Source organism: Mastigoproctus giganteus, chromosome 13, assembly GCF_048544385.1.
Source record: "Mastigoproctus giganteus isolate SK-2022 chromosome 13, ASM4854438v1, whole genome shotgun sequence".
NCBI classification, from domain to species: domain Eukaryota; kingdom Metazoa; phylum Arthropoda; class Arachnida; order Uropygi; family Thelyphonidae; genus Mastigoproctus; species Mastigoproctus giganteus.
The window spans coordinates 37,699,736-37,718,406 of record NC_143587.1 but is presented as its reverse complement, the minus strand read 5'-3'; the positions used below and the strand labels follow the sequence as shown (position 1 = coordinate 37,718,406).

General features: G+C 40.1%; 1 protein-coding gene across 1 annotated transcript in view; it reads left to right on the top strand.

The window, feature by feature from the left end:
• LOC150075973 (uncharacterized) overlaps positions 1-18,671 on the top strand; it is a 369,694-nt gene that overhangs the window by 29,911 nt on the left and 321,112 nt on the right. Inside the window, exon 2 of the mRNA XM_090387222.1 lies at positions 6,500-6,571. Coding sequence (XP_090243348.1) covers positions 6,500-6,571 — 72 coding nt within the window. The remainder of the gene's footprint in view (positions 1-6,499; positions 6,572-18,671) is intronic.

Below are 18,671 nucleotides of genomic sequence, written 5' to 3'. Positions count from 1 at the left end.
TAAATCACAGATAAATCGCTCATGCAGGTTAATCTGGTATTATTGGATATATAAAGCAAGTTATGCCTATTTGATGACAAATATAACACCACTCTGCATGGTTTTCGATGTTTGTAAAATAAAAGCTATTTTTAACTCAGTTTTTCACGCTGATTTCGGAAAAGTTATTCGTTTTTTTTCTTTTTTTTTCTATCACTTAGCGTTTTTTCACAAATCATTTAATTTGATGTCATGAGTTGTATTATTGAATATATTAAATTTGAAATAAATGCTAGGAATTTGTAAACTCTTAAATCTTCGCATGTTGGCGACACTGCATTCAGTCATTTGTTTCTTGACCTTTAGAGATCCATGCAGCAGTGTTTATCAGTGTGAGCTCAGTTTATTTTTGAGGTTATCATGTCAAACTTGTGCTGAGAAGTGGGTAAAATGTCTGAACTGAAGTGTTTGGACAATCCGAATTTATTTTGTTATATTTTTTGGAAGTTATGTAGTCCTCAAGCAAAGACAAAGTACGCTGCTCGACAAAATGAACAGAACACGTAGAAGAAACCGCGGTGTAACTCGTGCAGCTTGCGATGAAGCGGGACAAAATTTGGTATGGTGGTGTACCATAGAATAACGATGAAATGAGGAGACAGCCAGAAACTTCGGACACACATCGAGAGGTTTTACCATGACATTAAAGACATGTAGATGAGGTACCAGGGGAAGTGGAATGTCAACATGATGGCTGACTCTTGCTGGATGCTGAGGAGGGACTATAAAGTATAAGAATCTGCAAGAGAATCACAGAAATGAAAATTTGACTCATTGTAGATTAAAATGAGAGGTCGGTGTTTAGTGGCTTTTTACTTACCACTGTCCTTTTTAATAGTTTCCAACATGTATTTAAATATAAAAGTCTTGTAAAAGTAGCACTTCATTATAAAATCAGTGCACAGATTCTGTCCAAATTAATAAAAAATTGTGAAAAATCAAATTTTCTTTCGTGATTTAAAAAAAAAAAAAAAAACCTGCCGTGATGGAAACAAACGCAAGTCATTTTTGAAATGAGTATTAAAAAATTATTCAGAAAAATCCTTTTCTGAGAATACATCAGTGAATTTCTTTCAAAATGCAGAGTAGTGAAACAATCGATTCTTTTCAGCATTCTCCAATTGAAACGAGTTGTAAGACTCATTCTGAGCCATGATGTAAACTAGTGTGTTCAGCACCCTTACAACGAACGATGTTAAATCTGGACTTCCTCCGGGTTCGAGAAGGAAGACCTGATAAACCTCCAAGAGGAGGAGGAGGAGGAGTTCAAATTGGTCTCTTTTTCATACTGTAAAATGCAAATTGCAGCAGCAGAAAAATATTAGTTTCGGAATAGGAATAAAATCTCCACTAATGCCACTCGAAATTCAGCGAAAGTAATGGCATATGACTATTGCCGGTCAATAATTATTACTTTAACATTACATATATATTATTTCCGTTTCTAATTTATTTTATAATGCTAAGTATTTTATATTTTAGTTTTCTCATTCCCCACTAGATGGCGCCGAGAAACATCACTTTTAAAAAACTTTATGAAGAATATATTTTTACAAGAAATGGAAGGGCGAATTTTTCACCAGTGCTTTTAATAATTAAATTATATTCACTGTTATTTATTAATAACCTATCATTATCATTTTTGCGTCCAAAACAGTAACATTTATTTTTCAAATGAAATATTGTAATTAATTAAATGTTTTTTAGCGATAAATTAAAAAGTTTTTATTGTTGGATATAAACTGCATGTACATACACGCATGTAATAATTAAAATTTATCAGAGGATAAATTATGAGAGCCATTGCCTCGAACTTTACTACCTTTCTTAGTGTCACGAATCTTAACCCGCCCACACTGTTAAAAACGTGCAGTTGTAGGGCTGTCGCTCCAGACAGGCAACGATACCCCTACACCAGTCCATAGTTCTTATGACATTTGAACTTACTTTCTCCGCTGTTTTTTGCGAGAGAGGGTTATAAGTCGAGGAAAGTCGCCCGATGCCAGCAGACAGTTGGGTGGTGTAGGTGGAACATTCCTATATTTTGACGTTGACACACAGTTTACCGGTTGGTAATGTGTCGCTGACCTCAAGAGTGAATGAGATGGGGAGAGTTATTTGTTGGGGGGAAAGAATTCTGTTTCCTCAGGAGCCAGTGAATGCGCTAGAAATGAGAATAAAAAGACTCCCACTTTTCTAAGAAAAGTGAATTCCTAGACGCCCTGCATTTACGGGATGAAGATGGCTTATCTTCATTACTCATCGGAGAAATACCAAGGAGGTTTGCAACCCAGAAATGTCAGAAGGCCGTGAGAACATCAAAATTGATGCAGAAACTAATTTTAACACCATTTCGACTTTAGCGGAGCTTTTTGTACAGTTCCGGTTGTTGTATAGATTAAAGAAATTTAACATTATTCTCTTCTTGGAGTAATATTATGAGGGTTCATGAGTTTCCTTTGCTTGCTTAAGTTTGTTGATGACACAAAGGTGGGCAGGTTGATTAATGAGCGTAATTAGGGTATGTTGCTTCCACATGATCATGATAAACTATTCAGATGAGGTTTAACACTGGAAAATGCGAGGTCTTGAATCTCGGTAGCAGTAATCCTTTAATAACATACCACTTGGGTGGCATCAAACTGGAGATACACTAATTGATTTGTGTTCCATCAATGATATACAAGAACTTTGCCAACAGGAACAAGAGGTGGGTTATCTCATTGTACAAAACAATGATAAGGTCGCATCTTGAATACTACATGCAAATTGGAAACTCTCATTTTAGGAAAGATCTAAAGGGATTTCTTATAAGAGAGATTTCGGTTCTATAAGTTTGGAAATCAGTTATCTGCATTAAACGCTGGGGGAATTTTTACGTTTTCTCGGGTGACATACGCAAGTTGTTCTATTAGGATTTTAGGAGCATCAGCGACTAAGGCCATATTATTCCGTGTCTATTGTCTGTAAATTGTGTGTGTTCTGGGGTCGATTTTCTGTTTGCTGGACGATAAATCCGAGTTTCCGCGAGAAAAAAACCATGCTACCTCGCCTGAAACCGACTAACTCAGCCACGTTGTGAAAAAGGCCCATAAAAATTCTTCCCGTCATCGACGGCACTCGAACTTGGCTGTTTTCCACCGAGTGTGGGGGGAGGATGGCGAACCTACCAGCTACCCACGAGGCCACATAACGCAAGAGGACATAAATTTAAACCGAGGAAGGATAGTTGTAGATATACGAAAATTTAACTGTAGCCAAAGTATAAACTTCCTTCTAGCCTGCTGATAGTGGAAAGTTTATAGAAATTTAAATAGGCATTGAACAAATACTTAGAAGAAATAGATAATACTAGAAAGTCTTTGTAGTTTGAGTACATAACGATAATGCGGGAGACAGGCATACAGAAATTTGAAGATGTGCATCATGAAATGCAAAATTTGTTTTTCAGACATCAACGGTGTATCGAGATTCTCATCAAAATGAGTTCGTTATTCCGGCAGATAAGTGTGGGTGACCTTCTCGGGATCCCACCCTGACCTTACACTAAGATTGTTATAACTGACAGCTGTCTCGAGATATTCTTATCTATACGACGCCACACCCAGGAAAACCTACAACTTTGCCACGAAGATCTCATGCGCTTCGTAAAATTCTGTCCTTATCAGAGTGCGTCAGTTTTTCCCTCTGCACACTCGAGAAGCAATTAGATTTGGGGGATGAGGGGGAAGAGGTGTGTACAGGGAGTTTGTGGGTTTCTCCTTGCCGTTGCTGGATTGCCCAGTTGAAGAATGATACGAGCTACTTATGTCACTCTGATTAAGACAGCGCTTTTCGGGTATACTGGTTTTGGGTGTTGCACTATGCGTATTGCATTCGTTCTATTATGAAACGATAGTCGAGTGATGAACTGGAACATCGAGCAGAATAGCGACAAAAAAAAAAAAAAAAAAAAAGCAAAGTCCTATTTCCTTAAAATCGAAATTTTATGAAATTGGTTACAAAGATGATTAAAAAAATAATAATAAAATACTATTTTCATATATTTTCTCTCAAGAAAAAAACAAAAAACGATTCCTCTTAAGAAATTTGACATATAAGTACCGTATTTCAGAAACTTCCTTATCTACCCACCCTGCTTCTATTTTTATCATCAAATTCCCATTTCGAGGTTAATCGAGAAAACGCCCGTTATACCGACGTATTACAACCTACCCACTTCACCCACTACTACCATGGCGCCTCCGAGCCAGGTGGGCAGGAGCAGCAGTGCGTAGCACACGCTTCTTGATTAGACCGGGGTTCGAGCCCGTGACCACCAAATACGGAGGATGCGGAAAGGTCAGGAATGACCACCGCATATCCCCGGAGCAATATGGCCTTAGTTGCTAATGCTCCTAAATAACAAAACAAACAAACCATTACTACCAAATCTGGCGAATGTCGCTTTCTCCCGCCACTGAGAGGTGGTTAGACCGGTTTTGGTACTTTAATTGGCTGCAGTGACATTATGTTCGGTGGCATCGCTCTTATAAACTCGATAAATTTCTATAAGAGCACAAATAAACTTTTTAAGATGTCTATATAGTCTCGACAGACGAATATTAAAAATTCAGAATTGCATACGGGCTCTACAAGGTTGCACACCCTACATTAGTCACTCTTCTCCACAAAAAAAAAAATAATAAATAAATAAAATAAACAAATAAAAATTAAAATAAATAAAAAATAATAATATAAAAATATTTCATTTCATTTAACTGGTTTCCGGCAACATAACCCATCAATTCTGTTCATTATTTACGAATCCAAACATTCGTATCACTCATCGCTCGTTCCTTCTCTTTATTTACACTACCTTACACCGTATTTCTCACGTTTCTCACCCTCCTCCTATACCAAATTTCAAACACTACACGCGAATAACCCGACATAAGCCCCAACTATCGACAGAGACGCCTAAGCCTAAAGCACATTACACAAACAAACACATCTCACTTGCCGTGGGACGCTGCTTACTTTAGCTCATAGTAACTCCTTACATGTCGAGTGTGAGGGTCTGGTCCATTCTCAAGTGCCTCTTCCCGTCATCCTTTAAAACCAGACTAACGCAAGAGCCGAGTTAAGAGTCCATTTACTTAGTTCGCCGCCGTATGTTGACTACACAACTATCGCCTATTGGCCGACTTTGCTCGCACTTTTGAATGTGCTAAGCTGCTCTGGTGGACTCCCCAGTGTTTAAAACGAGCAGCTGTTCTGCACTGGCTTCGATTGTATGCATTAAGGTTCCGCTCTCCCCCCCACCACTCCCATCTCTATCGGCGGTTGAACCTGGCAAATTTCTACCGGACATCTTATCAATCGTGCGGAGTTTTGTGCCTCCCCATGTGTTTTCGGCGGAGTATATTCAGGCCCACGTCATTACAAGACCCCTAACAGCGACTTGTCAGGGGGGGGGAGAAAAGTGGGATGAAAGGAAAGGTTTTCTTTCGGTAAGTCGCGTTGCCTGGCAACCTTCTCCTTAGATGTTTGAAAAAGGTGCTGTATCATTGGAGCTGTTCCATCGTAAGACTGGTTATTCACAACTACCCTCTCGACCTCTACATCCGGAAGTTAAGCGCACGAGATTCTGTTGTTTACTGAACTCTTGAAAGTATGAAGGCCCCCGTGGTTTCGATTTCAGGACAGCTAGCATACCTCCTCCGATCTGACTCCCCTAGGGTAAGCTCTCTTATATCTTGAACCGGGATGATCTCCCGAAAAGTGACCTGTTTGTATTGTCTACCGGACCATCTGCCGTTGATTAAATATATCCCATCGCGTGATTGTACTCCTGTATGACAGCGCCTCCTCGCGGCCTTTCTACGCTACGCAGAAAAAAAGGGGGTAGTAGTTTGTCTTGCTACTGTCTAAACATCGGATCCTGGTATTGGTTAGCTAATGGGGGTGTAGCTCACGTGCCAGCGCAGATATACCAACTCTTTAGCTCTGTACGCTAGTGACGGGCCAACCGCTTGCCAGCACCGTTTCCGTCAGTTTTGGCGGTGATAGTAAGCCGTCGGCTGACTGTTTTTCACGCCTGGTTTGTGCCCTCGTGAAGTTTTTCCATCGCTCACCAATGTCCGGTCAGCTGAAGGTTTCTTTCGCGTGCTAAATGAAAGACGCTAGGTGACAACATCTCACGTGACTTGGGGAAGGGTGCTCGACTGGTCGTAAAACAGAAGTGGAGAGTTCTGAAAAAGTCGCACTCCGTTTCCTTGTGCAAAATACTGGACCACAGCTCGGATACTCATTCACCATCTTCGTGTATACTTTATAATATTCACAACATGTGGGAAAATCGTACGCTTTGCCAAGATCAGTGACACTTAAGATGCAGGGGTTACACACACCAGGCACCATGTGCAATGGATTTCCTATTCGTTTCTTGTACTCACTTTTATTTCTCTCCGTTTTTAAGGGTGCTCTTCAAGATCTGAAGATTTTAAGGAATCCAGGTTTCGCCGAAGTCTACTGTGAGGACAATTATCAGGTAAGATTTCTTTTGTGGTATTTTCTTGTTTATTAGGGTGTATATGATAATCGAGTGAATTTGTTTTAATTAGCCAATTTAGACAAGATAGTGATGCTTGATTCTTTTAATATTTTTTCTGTCTGTATTTCTGCACAGAAGATCTTGACCCACAGTTGTGATGCTAAACTTTGGATATGCCAAAGAAAGCTATAAATTAAAAAAGTAGTCTTCTAACACGCGATTTTTTTACAATATATATTTGAATTTGGTGTTTTTTTTTTTTTTTGTGAGCAGGACCCAACAACATGCAGAAACAGTATTTTCAAAATTTTTCTTTCATTTTCTAATCCGTTGGAGAGGATCTTAAAGGTCAAGATTAAAAATAATAAGACAATAAATTAGTATGATCAGCTAATGGTGTGTTTTTACTACTCCAGTGAATACGTGTTCCAAACATAGGTGGCATGGTTAGTATCTTTAACTCTTTTGTCTCCTGATGAGTAAGGAAGGCGCCAGTACATCCAGTAGCCAATAAATCAACATCCAAAGTGTTTTAAACTATGCCAGCAAGTGAGAATCTTTCTCTCTCTGGCTCTTCGCCATTAAGATTGCTCTAATCTGACCTTAGCTTTTATCTAACTTGCAGAGTTATTATGCAATTAGTTTGATTCCAAGGGTTCATTTACTACTGGATCAGATGACGAAGTTGGAGAAAATGAGTCTGGAGAAAATTTACACGATTGCTGTCATAATTCTTGTTGCATCACAACGAAGATTGCTGTGTTCCATTTATAAAACAATGATATCCAAGTATCACCCAGTGACGAGAAAATTCACTTGAAAATTTCGGTTCATTTCCTGTTCTTCATTATCTATCGATAGATGTTTGAAATATTCACGTGGGGTACCGTCCATGTCACATACTGAAGCCCAGATCTGGCCCCCTAGCATTGTCGCTGTGCGACACATTGTGTGGTGTCACCCGAAAATTGAACATATCTATCGACCGACTTCTCCATCCGTGGGAACAGTGAATCACAAGCGAAATCAGCCCCCTCGCACATCCTGTGGTGCCCTTATTATCATCCTAGCAACCGTACTAACCCCGTATGTTGAAGTAGGGACAGTTTTGCAGATAGCAATACTTCAGTGGGAGAATACGAAAGAAAGCAACAGTTTCCATTAACACACTTATCCAACTACGTCGATACAACAAGAACAAAAAATAAATAATAAATAAATAAAAAAAATAATAAAACCTGTAGTATCATACATTTTTTACTACTCACCACTTGGATCAGAGTCCTACAAGCTAAGTTTACAAACATATTTAATATTAACACAACCGAAAATTTATGTACAGTCGTAGACAAATAAATTGAAACACCCAATAAAACTTCTAAAATAACAGAAAAAAAAAAAACATTAAAATAATCATAAGTAAGTCACTACTGCCAAGCGATTGACTGAACTTTATAAGTATTTAATTTTTTTTAAGTAAAAAATAAAAACTTCTAAATAAAAAACATTCTAATTTTCGTTAGCGTTTGTGACTTTTTTATTTTTGTCCACTACTATACATATATTATAAAGGCAGTACTATGTAGTTTAATAATACTGACTGCTAAATATGCCCATAATCGCTCTACACAGAGGAGTATTTTCCAGAGAAATACCAAAAAAAAAAAAAAAAAAAATTTTCCCCAGTTCGAGTTTTTGTCCCAGTTCTGCACCGCTTCAGTCTCCACCAACCTGAAGTACCAAAGAGAAAGACCACCCTGAAGGTAGTCACAGGGTACGTTGTCGAGCATAGCAGAGAAATGAGGTTGCAGTATAATCATCTGCAGCAGCGACACGCCTCCTTACCTTCGGACTATCGACCGGCTAAGAGAAACCTTCGGAACAAAACAAAACCAAAAAAACTTTCTTTCTCTCTCTGTATCGGAATCATAACGATGATCCCGCATCTGGATCTTTGCTCTTCCTACTAAGTTTCAATTCCAAAAACATCATCTGCCAGTCCCTTAACAGCTTGCTCCGGTTTGTAGCTATATAAATAGCAATTTTTTCCAGGGAACATGAAACAATCCAATGTGATTAATTGTTATCCAAAAATTTGTGGAGCATTGGGTGTCAAGCAAATTTTAATGATAAAAGGCTTTGACACTTTTAAATTTGGGATCAGTAGGCAGGTCGAGCTGAATTTTGTGTATGATGGTACAGAAACATACTTGCGTCAAATTAAACCTACTAGAAATCCCTCAGTTGATGTCAGATTTATTGGCAGTTTATCAATTGCACGTCTTTTGCGGGATGAAAAACCAACCAGAGTTTCCAATTCTGGAAAAAAAATACCTCACCCGAAACCGATTAAGTTAATTGCTGTGAAAATAGCCATTAAATTTTTTCCCTTTGAGACGGGATTCGAACCGTGTTTTTTTTTTTTTTTTTTTCCAGCACGATTTGGGAGGAAGAAGATTATCACTCATTGGAATGGGTTATTTTTAGCTAGCAGTGGGCAAACTGGATGCAACGAAATATACTCTTTCCTTTATAATATTTATAAGTGGAGAGGTGTAATTGGGAACTCTCGGGCACAAAATATTTAATCCTGGTACCGGTTTTGGTAACCTCAATGTCAAACACACCAATGTTAGAGGTGAATTATGTGACAATAATGATAGCACACCCCTATCGCACAATTAACCGAAATGATATGTGAGAAACCACACAGCTATCGACATAGGGTGTGGGTGGGCCTCTTTTTTTACCTCCTGCAAATTGTCACGTTGATGTATGCTCCAACGTAGGCAGAAACTCAATGTGGCGGTGACCTTATCACAGGCTTACGGAAGTTAGAAGAAACCGTTCAAGAAGTGTCTACATGTTAGAGACCTCCTGGGTGTTCCACTTGTCTGTGGATCTCGCAAATGAAACTCTCCAGGAGTTCTTGGGCTGTACATCTATCTGTTTTGGAGTTGTTTATGTGTACGTCAAGGTCGGGTGGTTTCGTTGCCAGTGTGATTCTTGAGTTTGGTGATTATGTCATACACCACAATGGACACATGTGGGACATTGCAGGGACACGCGGAGGTTGCCAACCGGAAGGGTAGGTGAGGATAAGATGAATGGATAGAATGCTCACTTGTAAGAAAGAGTAGGCAGAACGTGACAACATCGAAATAGAAATTACGAAGACGAATGAACAAAAAAAAAGATTGTAGAAGGTATTCAGCAAACGGACATGGTAAATCACGCAACCGACCTTCGCTGTAAAGTTTTTAGGAACAGATTAAACAAACGAAAATTGGCTTCATCTCAGCAGGAATTTGCGTTCACATTTTTCCAGTGAAAGAAACATGATATCCCAGCGACTTGTGATAAAAACTCGAAAGTGAATACCATCCTGTTCTAATGGTTAGTAGTACAAAGAAACTTTGACTCCACAAGGAAGTGCTTCGGTCAATAAATACGCTTTATGATATTCATAACTGTGTGTTCACTGTTCTCATTATAGAACACTAAATTAGGCTTACTGAACGTTACTGTCCTCCTAGTGACCATGGTAATGAAAAAATCTTTGAAACAAATACCACCGCAGATTTTGAGTTATCCTAACTTATGTGATGTCTCTTATATACTGTTTTTAAAGTCTGTTCAATGTTGTTGTTGTTGTAGGGTTTTGGAGCATCAGCGACTAAGGCCATATTGCCCCGTGTATATTGTCTGTAAATTGTGTGTGTGTTCTCAGGTCGATTTTCCGTTTGCTGGACGAAAAGCTCGAGTATCCGGGATAAAAAAAAAAACTATACTACCCTCGCAGGAGACCGACTAACTCAGCCGCGTTGTGAAAAAGGCCCATAAAAATTCCTTCCGTCATCGACGGGACTCGAACTCAGATCTTTTCCACCGGGTGTGGGGAGGAGGGCGATTCTACCAACTGTGCTACCCACGAGGGCTGTTTGTCAAATGCTTTTAGGTTTGTCTTTTCTTAGGAAGACAGAACTAGTGTAATATGACAAACGACTTCGTAATTGGTTAAGTTTGGACAAGTTATCCGTGAGAATTAGTCCACTAACTGTAATGAAAAAGTAATATTATCAGGCGCTACTGACCCTTAACCCATCCGCCCTACTTAGTACTGTACATTATACAGATTCACCAAAAAGACAGTTTTCTACATTAGACAGATTCGCTTGTATTGGAGTAATGCCAACACGATTATCCTTTCATTAAGTATAAAATTTAACTTTTGATTCCATATTATCGCAAGGAATTATGGGTGAATGTGCTGAATAGGGTTAACAAACACCATTTTGATAGAACTGACAAAATACTTAGGCTGTAGCTGAGGGCAATATCCTCACATGTGTGCGTACCTTAAAGTAAACAAACCGTTGATGATCTCTGACCCTCAGAGGGGATTCAGTAAGGGACTTCGTTCCCTGAATACCATCATTAGTGCTCCTGACGGCTTTAATAACATGGAATATTCTCTCTGCGCCCACTGAGGAGGAATCTATTGGTAGGGCTTGGGACGACGGTGGGGTGGTGACTGCTGTAGGGGACTATCAGGAAGTCATTTTAATAATGTTAAGTAAAATAGTAAAAGTTAAAAACCAATAAAGGTAAAATTTTTTGTTCATCTACGAAGTCAAGGCTGCCGATGATAAGCTTAATACCTTTTAACGAAGATTTTATCTTTTCAGACAAAGATTTGTTAATTATTTAACGTTGAACATATATAGGAGTTCAGATTATCAGAAACACCATCTTTAGATTTGCTCGAGTATAAAGCACAGATTCTTTCCATAAAATACAAATCATGTAAATAATTCACAGTGAACTGCGGGTGTATTGCTCGCTAAATCAGATAAATCTATTCGAAACCCGACCTCCTCTTTGCTGGCTCTCCTTCAAAATTCCATGACGGGACAAAATCTCGTGCCAGAGCTAAGACAGACGCCAGTATTTGAGAGTGTAACCCAGTGACCCTGATAAGCAGTTATTTTCTAATCAGGAGAGCTGTACGAGTTTTTCTTCTTTTTTAGTGTCAAAAAAAATCAGACGGTATTAATTTTTAGAAGGCCGAAATGAAGGCATCTCAAACCGTTCGTGTTATGCCTTGACTTTGAACACACCGACATTTTTCCAATGAACGAGATTTTCGTCTAGACTGACTTCGCTCTTAATGTAGGACGGACGGGCCATTAAAGTCGTCTTGACAACATCACTTGGTGCATTTAAAAGGGAAGACACATCCACAGGAAGTTGAGTGTTCTTACGTTCCTGTATATGTTGGGAGAGTGGAGAAGGGGGGGGGCAAAACTTCGCCACAACTGGCATGTGAAACGTAATCTGTTTACCAAATCGCTTCTACTCTTTAGTTGTAGGTACCTTCTGGACACTTTAATATCCTTTAGCACGTGTGCAGAATTTCCTGCCATATTACAGTAGCTTTTTGTTCTTAGCGGTCTCCAGTTCGTTCTTCGTGATGACCCGGATGTTGAACTCACTCAACGTGCAAGCCAGACACATCTCATAGACAATAAAAACTTCTCTGTGAACAAACAAAACGAAAGACAGTTTCCTATAATTTATACAGTTATCACGCATTGGCTTACATTGCAAGGTCTAGGTTCGAGTCCCGTCTGAATAAGGAATTTGTGTGGCCTTTTTCACAAGTGGCTGAGTTAATCGGTCTCAAGCAAGAGTTTCAGGTGTTTTCTCCCTAAAACTCGGTTTTTCATCCAGTAATCCGGCCGAATTAGTTACTTTGGCTCTTAACAGCACACCTAACCTAGGAGTATTGAAAGCAGATTACGTGCTTCTCTCTCTCTCTCTCTCTCTCTCTCTCTCTCTCTTTCTCATACAGAAACTCATGGGATGAAAAACCTCGGATGAAAACTGGGTTTTCATTGCACGTACCAGAAATTGTAACCTTTATCACTCTAGCATCTGCGTGATCTGTCCTCCAACAAGTATCGGGATACCTCGCTTCTGAGAAATAATGGTTAATTATAGAGATCGCATGGCCAATAGATAATAGCACCAGTTAAAAGTAGGATGTAAAGGGCATGCACACTCAGTGGCAATAGGTAGGTATGCACATTCAAATCTAAGTGATCTGAATCCATTTTAACACCTTTGGGATCTCTGTAACAACTGAAAGCCAGAAAAAAAATGTTCTAGTTTAAGTAGGGAACTAGTTCCAGTCTTATAGGAGAATTGAAACAGACGGTCCTTTAGTGTCCTATACGTATTGGAGGATAGTGTGTATTCTTACACACAGTAAGACCACAATATGACACACACGACATCCCTTAACCCGAATTCCTTTATGATCATGCTTAAAGAGTAATTAGAAATAGTATACGAAGACAGAAAGATCGCACAGAAAAAAATTCTTTTCTGTCCTTCGCAGAAAGACGGGTCTTTGAATTCACAGAACAACCTTCTGTTCTAGAAAGCGTAGGAAACGAGGTCGAGAGGAGGTGAGCTTTTTTTAGTTTTTTTTTGTGTTCTTTTCCCCCGCGATGTCTTAATGCTGTGATGCATCTGCTAGAAGCGGTGACTTGGAGAATGGAATACCTAAACAGCTCCATCAGTGATTTGTCAGGGACAGCATCCCCTCACCACCCAAAGTATCTATCAATTCCAGAGGCTACTGGTGGTCATCTGTCACATCACCTGGCAGCAGAAAAGGGAGAGGTTGGCGGATTAGAAACTTTAGCCTCAAGCATGCCTGGAAAACAACGGTTGCCATTGTGTGGAGGGGGAAGAAAACTTAACGAATTGAGATCGTTCCTCTACTGACAGGACCCTCGTTTAGAACGAAAGCAACTGTTGCCCGGAAATAGCCTAAAAAGCAAACACGGGGGAAGTCTTTTAATGTTGATAATTTGACATATGCGTGCCAAGATATGTGATTTATTGGAAGGAAACGTAATGTATGACGTTTGGCATCGGATTTGAAACAGAAATTGTTTGGTTGTCATAGCAACTCATGGCTAGTTTCGTACTGGCTTACAGAAAATTCATTAGAAAAATGTGTTATCTAGGTTTCTGTCAAAGGACTGTGCGAAACTACTTGAAATTTATCGCAATCTTGTTCTGATCGAACCAGAGTATTGTCGAATGGTGTAAAATATTCGAGGGTAGCGAATGCGTGGAGAACGAAGCGCACAAATCAAGTGCTGTGGAAATTGTTTATAAAGGTTTCGAGGGTTGGGCTAGAGTCTCACCCTAGATTGGAGGAACTTTTGACAACCTTTTCACTCGGTTTTGAGTTAACCATTCTCCAACGGAGGTGTGAGGTTTTTTGTCGTGAGTTATTCTGGGGTTCCTCGCCTTTAAATAGGCAAACAGGCTTTGAATGCACACCAGTGTAAACCAGGACAGAAACACACAATCGCTAAAAGCAATGGACAGCTACCACATAAAGCCTGTGTAAAATGTCCAAGGTTACAGACCTTTCTTCGAGCAGAATACTTTTCATTATCAGTGTTTGAATTTTTGTTGAATGAATGATTTCAAAGGGAAGAGGATGACTTTTTCAATCGCATCGTAATCCCGATGAGACAGCTCTAAAAAGAAGCAATCAGGTCTTCTGTCTGAAGAGTTTCTCTTCATCAAGACAGCATCCACGTTGCAGTGTGTGTGTTAACTGGCTGATTTGCATGTGGTGCGGACTGAAAATGCGGAACAACTCACGGGGAAACTCTACTCCCTTCGCCTAAGATAGGCAAACTACTGCCTCAATTGAAGAAGACTTCAGAATCTCTCCAGTCGAATCTCGACCTCTTCAAACGAGTGACAAGTGTTAAAACCACTGTACTGTCACAGAGGACAATCTAACTATTAATACACTGATTGAACTTGAGAGGGTCATTCTTCTCTCTCGCTGTCGAAAGCGCCACCATCTAGAAGGTAAGAAATTCAAGTTGAATAACGAGGCAGAAAATACACTCTTAGTCAATATCAATCGAAAGATTTCTTGGGAACCAAGATATGATACATACCTGAACCCTAGAACATGAATTCTGAATTGACCAATTTTCATATTTTCTTGTTAACTGTTCGATAAATAATAAAATCGCGATTAAATTTGAATACCCTTCCATAAGCCCCCATTCAAAATTTTATAATGAATCCCTTCATTCCACACCCTGTCTCTGGATACTTTACGACATATTGAAATTGAAATGTAGATAGAATCTCAATACTCAGTTGACATGCTTTATACTCTGAAAGTAGGAAGAACTGAGCGTAAAATATTCAAACAACCCATAATTGTTACTGCAGATGACGCCAAGGTAGCGGCTCTGAGTAGATCAAGGTCATTAGGTATGGGGAAAGAAATGTGAATATCATATGAATCACTATGTAGTTGTCAGCTATTGTCTGATAGACGAGATAGTTCCTGTATAATTCGAGATGGTGGAGTTAAAGCACCATCATCATACTGTTTTCCTCAGAAAGTATCGCAAAATATTTTTGAAGAAAATATTTCCTTGGTATAAATAAAGATGTTTATCAGCATTCGCTCAATGCCACAGTTCTTAAGCATGCGTTTACTTTACGATAAAATCTGTAAGTTGGGAATATAAATTGAGGAAATTGATCTAGAAATAAATCTTAGGAAGGGCTGAATTGAGTTGGGTGGTTCTTGGGTAAGCGAACAGGCAGCTAAGGCCATAAGGAGTCAGAATGTGGTGCCTGCGAATAGCCTGTTTTCCGGGATGAAAAATCTACTTGGTTTCCCCAGGATTGGGCGAACCATGCGAATCTCCTGATTGGAATTCGAAACTGATACAGATTAGACAGCGACCTATCGAACTCATGCAATTTTGTGGAATAGAATTTTTAGTCATATCGTCTTTACGTTAAAGTTAACATTTTTCTGACAGCTGTCAGAAGCATTTTGGATTGAAAATACTTTGTTTTAAATTTATCGCTTTACAACGGAAATAATCATAGGTTGATCTTGCAATGATGGATGTTTCCTTTGTGAGCATACCAGGATGGAAAAAGGATTAAACAAGACAACAGCCTGACAGACTACAGGTGAAGATCAGATGAAGGAAAAAAATTCTATTATGTTAATTCGAACTTTGTTTTAAATCTCGTTATAGTGTGACAGCTGACTGCATCAAGTATGTTGTATCCATGGAAACAAGATGTCCTTCAACTGTTTTGGCCATCACGAAGGCCTTGTACGCACGCGTGAGTGGCGTGGGGTTAATGCAGCGGGAATATTAATTTACAGAAGGGGTTGGTAGAAGAGAATCTGTATAAGAATGGCACTCCAACATTCATGAGTCACAGAGGTCGGTCAGTAACCAGACTCTGACCCAGACGTATAGATCATCGGAGACTTACAATACAGGACATCTCACAGAGGGTGCACAAGCCCTTAGCAACGTGAGAAAATTCAGTTTGCAGGCGATACTGACTTAACTAGAAAAGTGTGTGAAAGTCCCGTGGGTGAAATGCATCGTGGTAATTTAGGATCTCGGATTCTAATATATGAACCTCTTCTGTGGCTGACTGCCTATTGATTTATACGCTACTATGAAGAAATGTGCATACCTACGGTATCACCTGTCACACAACACCTCTTTCGAAGTTATAAAAAAATGGTCGGCCGACTTACAGAATATTCCAAGGTGTGAAATGAGAGATTGCAAAGTTCCAAACGCAGCAGATCTGATGTCACGGCGTGAGTTGATACAGCAAACTTTCTTATGGTGACAAACTGAGGATATAGAACATTGGTGAGCGTGCGGGGACGGATGGGGAAAGGGTGGTAAAAAATTTAATGAATGACTAGAATGTTGATAACAATACCAAGGCGTGCATGCCTTATGATTATGCCCATAGAACCATATGCGCAGACAGGTCTGGTGTGGTGTTAACTAATGGGAATTTGCTGCAGTTCTCGAAACGGTGGCATGAAAAAGTTTTTGGTTTCTACAGCAAAGGAGTCCAGTGGTTCTTCAGTTATTATCGGAGTCTGCTGATATCTTGCTCCGGATAAGAAATAAGACCCTTCTCATACTTTCAGTCCACTCTTCTAACTCAAAATACGCCATAAATGGGTGTTATTGTGAAGATGACTGTAGTTCTTTTTTCTACGTTTCCTTTCGGGTATTCTATTTAAGTATTTTATATTATGCACTTTTTTTTTCCATATATAAAATAAATACATCCAGTCAAGTACACTGATGTGCAAAACTTAAGGACCAAAACTATTTCTAAAGGTTACAACCACAAAATCAAACGAAACAGCCTGTGGCGATTTGCATAACTGTGGCCGTTCAGTAGAAAGCTGGTGCACATGCAAAAATTTGAATCGTGATGAAAGGGCTCACATAAACAGATAAAAGCAGCAGTTCAGCAGTTATGTGCAAATTACCGAATGGTGGGCACGATTGTTACAGACGTTCGATTGGTTTCATACAGTGCTACAGACAACGAAATAGCCAGTAGACAACATCTGAATGATTTTGCTCGGGGTAGAATAAATGGGAAGCTCGAGGAAGGTCGAAATTGCGAGGAGTGTGGCTGCAGATTTCGGTATCGCCCATAGCATCGTCTCACGTGCGTGGTCGTCCTTCAGAACGACAGGTACAGCTGTTCGAAGGATCAGTGGTGGTCGTCACACAAAAAACAACGCCCAATGATGACCGTTATAGCATGGCAGCGTGATCCATTGCAAACCAGCGCACAGGACGCAGGATATCGTGGTTTACTGTGACCAGGCGACTCCACAAAGGTGGACTGTTTGCCCGACGGCCAGAACGCTGTGTCTCTTTAACACCTGCCCATCGGAGATACCGTTTACAGTGGTGCATGGAACACAAGGACTGGGCAGCAGCGTAATGGTGCAAGGTACTCTTTACTGATGAGAGTAGATTCAATCTCAGCAGCGATTCTGGACGGCAGCTGATCTGGCGAGTTGGCACACGGTATCACCCCGCAAACGTCACTGAAAGGGATCGATATGGCGGTCGAGGTGTTCTCGTCTGGTAAGCGTTATCTTGGATGGACGTACACAACTGCAGATACTGGAAGGCGGTACTGTAACCGGTGCACGTTACTGTACTGAGGTAATCCTTCCCCACGTGCGTCTGTTCCGAGGTGCCATTTGCCCCGAGTTCGTGTTTATGGATGATAACGCCACACACCATCGCACTGCAGCTATATTGTTCATATGCATTGGCCTGCGCGTTCCATCGATCTAAATGCCATCGAACACATATGGGACGCTCCGGGGAGATGCCTAGCGGCACGACCACACCCACCAGAAAATGTTCACCAGCAGAAGATGGCGCTGACAGAGGAATGGACGATGTTATCGCAAGAGTTTATCAACAACATTGTTCTAAGTATGGACAGGTGGTGCAAAGCCTTCATCGACATTAGGGGTAGCCATATCTCCTACTGAGGACCACCTCTTCCTTTTGTTCCACCTTTGGTAGTGATGCATCTGTATCATGGCGACCAGTGCTATGTTGCCATTTTTGAATAAAGTCCTTTTGTACTGTTTTGTTTCTGTTGTGTCGGTGTTGTTTCCTTCATCATTTCTGTACCTCACAAGGTTCCGTTGGTATGCTTTTCCCATATCCAGGCCACTCCCATGAGAAGCTAAGGTGAAAACCTGACTGGTCCTTAAGTTTTGTACACCAGTGTATATGAGCTGTGATCATATACACTGGTGTGCAAAACAAAATGTCACATACCAGTCATAGCATACTTTTGTTTTTAGAGTAGTCCATTCTTAAGACTTGACAACGGAAGTCTAGCGATTCTGTCAATGCTGGAAGCATTTCATGGAGCCCCGCTGTTTTAATTTCACCATTTAGAACGTTTTGAGTGATTTCTGATGTCCATAAAACTCCGCCCTTTCAGTGCAAATTTTTGTTTCGAGAACAAGAAGAAATCCGAGGAGCTATATCTGAGGAATGCGGAGAGAGTGATGGACCTCAGTCATGTTAATTTTGGCCAGATAATTGTGATATCCTCCAGGATTGTATGGGGATAAAATCAACTGTGAAGAGACTTAAATCACGTTTTTTTTAATTGATGGGATCGTGTACCAGGAAATTATTCTACC